Source organism: Thermobia domestica, chromosome 16 (assembly GCF_964235325.1).
Source record: "Thermobia domestica chromosome 16, izTheDome1.hap1.1, whole genome shotgun sequence".
NCBI classification, from domain to species: domain Eukaryota; kingdom Metazoa; phylum Arthropoda; class Insecta; order Zygentoma; family Lepismatidae; genus Thermobia; species Thermobia domestica.
This window is the reverse complement of record NC_137469.1, coordinates 38,364,061-38,371,512: the sequence shown is the minus strand read 5'-3', so window position 1 is coordinate 38,371,512 and position 7,452 is coordinate 38,364,061. Positions and strand designations below refer to the sequence as shown.

General features: G+C 31.9%; 1 protein-coding gene across 1 annotated transcript in view; it reads right to left on the bottom strand.

Moving 5' to 3' along the window:
* Positions 1-402: 402 nt before the first annotated feature.
* LOC145673027 (immunomodulatory peroxidase-like) overlaps positions 403-7,452 on the bottom strand; it is a 78,166-nt gene continuing 71,116 nt past the window's right edge. The window contains exons 13-14 of the mRNA XM_081742351.1: positions 6,647-6,816; positions 403-2,853 (exon numbers count right to left, since the gene is read on the bottom strand). Of these exons, the coding sequence (XP_081598477.1) occupies positions 1,769-2,853; positions 6,647-6,816 (1,255 nt within the window). The 3' untranslated portion in view covers positions 403-1,768. The remainder of the gene's footprint in view (positions 2,854-6,646; positions 6,817-7,452) is intronic.

Below are 7,452 nucleotides of genomic sequence, written 5' to 3'. Positions count from 1 at the left end.
ACATTATAATGTTCAAACAAATATATAATTTGTCATGTTCTGCTCCGAAAGAAATAAAACACATTTACAACTTATCATGATATCACACGACAATGGAAAAAAAATAAAAGACGTTGTAACCTTATCCATCTTATCTAATAGTATAATAAACATATTTACAACTTATTACTGACTTCCAAACATATTTATAACTTATTATGATATGTTTCAACAGTTGGATAAACAGACATAACTTATAATTTGTTGCGATACTGAGATAACAGATTTACAACTTGTCAGGTTTGTTTATATATATATATATATATATATATATATATATATATATATATATATATATATATATATATATATATATATATATATATATATATATATATATATATATATATATAAAACATTTACAATTTCTGACTTCTGTTCCGATAATGTAATAAACACATTTAAACTCACCAAAATCATTTCCTCCGATAATGCCATAAGGACAATTACAACTTATTATAATCTGTTCAAATATAGACAAATACATTTACAACTAATAATATCAGAAATAGTTCGAGTAATTAATTAATTACAGTTATCATTACTTTGTCTTCTTTGTCTTCAATTAAATATATATCAAAGACTAGAATACTTTATTTAGTATAAAAGTTTAACAACCCCAATTACTTTACTTTGTCTTTTTCTTAAAGACAACTATAAATACATAAAGAAATGTATTTATTATTACTAGACATTGGATTTTTATGCAAATGCATATTTTGTGTGCTTATATGCATCTTTCTTTAACTTAGTAAGGATTTCTAACAACAATAATGCAGCTCGAATTTGAAGTTTTATGATGCATATAGATGCACACTTTAAAGGTTAGAGCATATATTAGTGCTCAAGAGCATATTCAGCATATTCTATAAGTTCTTAATTTCAGAACTTATGGCTGGCATAAATCCAGTTTTAGCTTGTATTTTCAATGTATTTATATGTCTATAAAACAGAACGGCTTTTTTGCATGGAAGGATGGAAGAATGCCTAGATTATGGAGGACCAATAGTTAGCAACCGATCACCAGAGCACAGACGCTTACAATTGCCAAGACGGTAAGAGAAATCTGATAATGATTTTAAAAAAAATTAAATTTCAATTTGTCAGAAAATACAGATACTAATCTTGCTCCTCTCTACAGGGTGTTTTAAAACAACACTGATAACATTTGGTGCCGATACGGTAGGTGCCATAGTATTGGAGCTATAGACCTTTAAAGTTCATTTTTCAAGTTTTCGGCAGCTTATAACTCCGAAAGGAAGCATTTGTACACCCAGGTTGGTCAATACTTTCTGTCTTATCTTGGTGTCAAGAATCACCTCCCAAACGTTTTCGGTGTTGTTTTGAAACACCCTGTATAAATACTGTCCAATAACATGAATGGATGTTAACAGGTCATTTTCTGGCTACAAATGTCGCAAGCTCACATTAAACAATGAAGAGAAGTATCTTGTGATATATAATGAGTCTAATTACAGGAAAGAGTAAATGTTATATTTCACATGCAAAACATTGTCACAACTTTGTTCCATGTTTGAAAAATATTCTTTTCTATTGCATTATTAGTGCATATTAAGTGCATATTTTAACACATTTAACAGCATAGTGGCATACATATTTCACGAATTTTAAGTGCATAAAAATCCGATGTCTAATTATTATAACCATTCGAATAGGAAGGAATTGATTTTCGACTTTACCAACCTGATTCGATAAACAAATAAAACCGTTACAATTTATCATGATCGGTTCCAATAGTGGGGTAAACAACGTCTATTACATCAGGTATTGTGTATATTGGTACAATTGACATATTACCATTCCATAGAAATTTTAAACTATTTTCAGAAAATGTTCCATGGAGGATGATAGGTAAATGTTTAATGACGCTTTTATTGGAGTGGTTTTGCAAAGAATCAGTTTCAGATTCACTTTGGTTTATGTGTGATTTACACAAATTATGAAACACTACTTTGTAGGAATCTCTCAACGATTCTTTCGTATTATTTGAATTGTCATACATGTAGATAGTTGATATAAATTGAGAATTATTGGATAAAGATATAATTTCGTCCATAGTATCATCACTGTTCAAAATTAACAAGAGCTTAAATGATAGAGTATTTTCAGATTTTGACTTATCATAAGAAGAATAGGACCCGTTTATCCATATGCGACGCTGTGATGTTAGGTTCTTATCCAGAGTCACTATTCCTATCCAATTGATCTTTTTCAATATTACCATTGGAGTTTTTTCAACTTTTGTGACTGGTATTGAGACAGGATTTGCCAAACTATTCCAGATAAATTCTTCTGTCGACATTTTATTTCCAGTCAAATTCTTGTTGAATATAGTAATATTTCCAAAAATCACACTTGCTGTCATTGCTGATGTATCACACTGTGTAGTACTTTCTTCACTTTTAACCAGATTAATCACCTTTCCTTTAACATTATTAGTTTCGTTTTGACGTTTCGAAACGTTCTGAGGATGGGTCATCACCCGCAGATTAGAACCTAGATTAATAAGCTTTACTCTTCCCATTTTATTATGGCCTTTATCATCTTTCTCTCCTGGGTGGTGAAAGATGTCGCCCTGTGGGTCTTCATCAGAGTCTTGAGGATAATCTAAATCATCAGGATCTTCTTCCCAAGGACCTAAATCGACGCGTGGAATAAGTTCATTGGTGCATGGAGCTCTTCTGTTCTCAGGACCCACTTTACGCATCACCCATAACTGCATGGCCTCTATAGCATCTGAGTTGTCACAGATAACACGAGCCAAAGTTGTCTTTCTTATTTCGTTCAGTTGGTCTGCAATTAAAATGGTTTTATTTATTTAAAATAAACGAGAGGAATAAGTTATCAATATACATTATAAATGTAATGAATAGAGACTGGGTGTTAGACAAAATCCCTATTCTTTAATATTAAAGATATAATAAAAAAAATAACGTTTTAAAATATATATGGGGGTATGGTTTCGGTGTAAACCAATTTTATTTTGCCTATATTCGCCCCTTACTGCCTAAAGAATTGCTTTAGTGCCTAATGTTGCCAGTATTATGCATTTTCTTTAAAATAAGCCTTCATTGGGAAAAGATATAATTTATATAATATAAATAAAACGCACACACTTCACACACACACACACATATATATATATATATATATATATATATATATATATATATATATATATATTAGGTGTTTGTAAACACAAGCACGTGGTACATTGTATATAGATAGATAGATGGATATGGAATGGTTATCAAGCTTCGTTTTCATATATATGGTAAAAAAAAATATTAACAAACAGGTTTGTTTCTATATTCTTTGAACATTATCTATGACTTGAATCTATTTTATAATTGTATTGAGTGTTTATCTTCATTATTTCTAGTTACATTTTAGTGCCTATTTCACTGCCTATTTTTTAAATTTTAATTGCCTATTTTCCTGCTTATTTTCTAAGTTTTTAATGCCTAAACATCCGGTTTCTAGTAATGAATTTGATTTATCTGATATCGAAATATATGCATATTCTCAACCAGCTACGTAAGGTCTAGTAGGTTCCCTGTAATGTCGGGCCTTAGACACGGTGATTTTTAAGCCATCGTTTTCAGTTGTATATTATTTCTTCAGTCTTTCCATGCGCATGTTGGTTTAAAAGAGATTAAGAAATTTTAACCCCAAAACGATAAAAATTGTGTGCTTAAAATGAATTTTAAGTAAGCATTTAATAAATATTAGAAAATTTAATTTTACCGAGTACAATTTGATTAGAAAGAACGATTCCTTGAATTCGTTAGTTTGACATAAACCAACTTCAAGGAATGTGTTCATTCGAACGCCTTTCTTAAAAGCTTTTCTCGTCCAATTGTTTTGATCAAAGCAGTTTCTAGCTCACTTATCTAACGTAACTAGTGAAGCCAATAAGAGCTAGATAAGATTTAATTTCATTCCCCTGTGATTCAAGAATATATACGAAAATTAAAGAAATTTAGAAGCTGAATTGAAGATAGACTGAAAAATTATTATTAGGGATAATACGAGGTGATATCAAAAAGTTTCAAGATATACACAGGATGTCTCTTACCACACTGATTTACGGAGATCGGAGCTCCCTGTGCTTATGCGTGCTGCCTTGCGCTCCCATCTGTTGGCCTATTACAGAATTAGTCTCGAATATTTTTGATACCACCTCGTACATATGTAACAACTGCACCCATGACTATATTACATAGATATTGTATTGTTCATGTCAATTATAATATATACTATATAAAGTTATCTAACGAGGTGACAAGAACCTTGTAACTAAAAGTAACCACCGTCTTGAAAGATAACCAGTCACCGAATCACCTCGGTCACTTGAGTCACGAATTTGTCCGGAGCATCTGTGTCTGGATTTCGCTTCTCAGACTCGATCTGACCCAGTGACCCAAATAGACACAGAAACACCTGAAATATCAACATTACAGCATTACTATACAATATTATAGTGGATTAATAATGTGCACTGGTTGAGCTCGAATAGTGGTTCATTCCCAGTACCAACTCTTGACTATTTCACATCTAATTTCATGTTTATTCGTCTCTCCATGTGATAAAAAATGTAGCAGTTATTAACACAGACTATACAAAAAAAAATATTAAACAAAAACTCTATTTGGCCTCAGTAGTATCTCTTACTATTCTACAGATAAGCTTCACAGTTTCGGTCGATTAAATTTTGACGTCCCTCATAAGAACAACGTGAGTTTTTCTTTTCTGAGATTCTGATGCATTTATACTCTGGTACATCTAGTTATCTTTCAGTGTAGAATTAAATTAGCAAGCTCATGCACACTTTCCATGTGTATGATGTTACGTCTCCGGATCACATCGGGTCTCTCTGGGCTACAGGTTTGTGTGAATCACGAACCCACCAGGGAAATCGATTCTGGTGAGCCATGGGCATGAGCGCTTCCGGTTCAAGTGTCATAAAGTTCGAGACTCATTCCAACAGTAGTTTGTTCATCAGAGGGGCCCATGATTTTTCAATTTACTATCATTTAGTTTCTTTTAAAGATAAATAACTGTTGCTAGAAATATGGAGAACGATACATATGAAGTTTTTTTTTTCACCTTAAATTTCTGAAAGGTTACTAGACAAATATTTTGTAATATTTTCTGTTAAATTGCGTCGTCATTCTAACTGGAGTTAAATAGAATTATTCTTTCAAACAAGCCATAATCGTGAACAAATATAATATATTATTAGTACGCAGTAGCGTATTTAGGATTTTGTTTCGGGGGACTATGCACAACACAGGGAAGCAAGACAGGCAATTGCCCACCTTAGTTTGAGAATTAAATATATTTTAATTTATGCATACTGATGAATTTTACGATATGATACATACAAAAATTTAGCAGTGAATTTAACCTTTTATTCTATTCATAGAAGAAAACGGAAGCATCCTTTTGGTCCACCTAATTTCCTGAACTACTTATTGTCCCCTCTTGATTTTCTTTAATTCAAACATTTACCTTTCTTTATAACTAAACGATGTAAATATTCCTTTATTATAATAACTAAAGTCCTGTTATGTTGATATCCGCACAAGTTGGTGTGGAACACCAGTTTCACTTATCAGTTGCTCCTAGTTCTGGTGTTACTGACGACGACCGACTAGAATCACAACTAACAACGGTCGAAAGTATGATAGGAGAAACGAAAGAAAGTAACAACTAAGAAAAAGAAACAGAACAGTAGAATGAACGAAAGAAAGAAAGACAGAACATAGTTCTTACATGGAATGAAATTTAACAAATACAGTATTATTTCTGAACAAAGAGCATAAAAAAATGGGAAGTCAATTAAATTTTTAGAAATGGTAAGATGGATTATTGTTGTACGTCGAGTGCGAAAAACTAAAAACTTATTTCGGGGGATCTGAGCCCGATAGCCCCCTCAAATACGCCACTGCTAACATATTGTACGTTGGGCGGGGCGAGCTAGGAATCGTGACAATTTACATAAAATAATCTTACCGAATCAAACCTAAAATTAAACCAAACTGCAATTTAAAAAATAATAATAGTGAAGTTATCGTATAACAAAAAAGATTCCAGATGCAGAGAGAAAAGAAAGGGTCCTTTTTTTTAATGACGAAGAAGATTTGAGAAACTAAGGAATTAGAGTAGAAAAAAATCCCAAAGTTTATATTTTTATAGCTAGTATGGATGAAATCAAATTTAAAATAACCTTTACTACTATTTCTGACAGGAAAATTAATACATTAATCTCTTTTAAGAACTATAAATGACAAGCCTAGAACTCTCTCGAATGTTTTAAACACATTATTTTTCTAATGAAGAAAGCAGTATCAAGTTATTAAGTGTACTGACTTTTATAAGCTGCGTTGAGGACTTACACTTTCAAATCTTAAGTAAAATTATACAGATAACTACACTGTTAAAAATAATTTATTAAATTTGAGAAACTAGATTACGCAGTAGTAGATTTTAGTAAGGTTAATTTCTTCTCCAGTTAGCACTCGATCCCTTAATAGGAATTATCAAATCTTAGTAATTATATCTTAATGCATTTGCTACTTACCCTCAGTGAATGCTTGCGGTAGTTGTGCTGTCTCATACCAGAATCGATCTCCAATCTTGAGGCGCAAAAATTGATCAGCTAATAGGCATGTAAATGTTGGTCCCAGTATACCCCCTTCCACAGGATACTCAGACAATCCCCCACTATATAAATCCACATCTTCAACTGATCTAGAAAAAGAAAATATTTTTATATAAGACTTCTGGTCTCAAATTCTCTTTAGATAAAAAAAAAAAAGGCGATTCTACAGACGTCCCTGGGGAGTCTGGTATGCAAGGGCCTCATCCGTAACTGTCTTCTAAATCTTAAGTCATATATTATCATTTTTACGTACGTACGTATCTACGAATGATTAAAGAGAATATCCATTGGTGTGGTGCATCATCATGCAAAAACACACTTTGAAAATCAGTAACGGTTTCGATGTGATAACTGATCATTGTCTGCAACAGAATATTATCTTTCATTATTTTAACTTTTTCTTAAAATTCAATCACAAAAAAAGTAGTAGACTTCTGTAGTAATATGTTTCTTCAAAAGTTTGGACGTATGTGCATGCAAGAAAGTTGGTATTTTGAAGCTTTTTGATAAATGAAAGTAGTAATGCCCACGAAACGGGAAATTTCTGTTTCCATTTCAAAAACGAGATGAGAAGTACCTTTCTAAATTCGAGTCGAGACAAATACAAATACAATTCTCGTATCATTTTCGAGACAAGGAAAGAAATTTTAAGAATTTCGTGGGCAGCGCTAGTTCACGCAAGTCTTAGATCTTAAACATTCTTTTAATATTACATGATTCAGTTT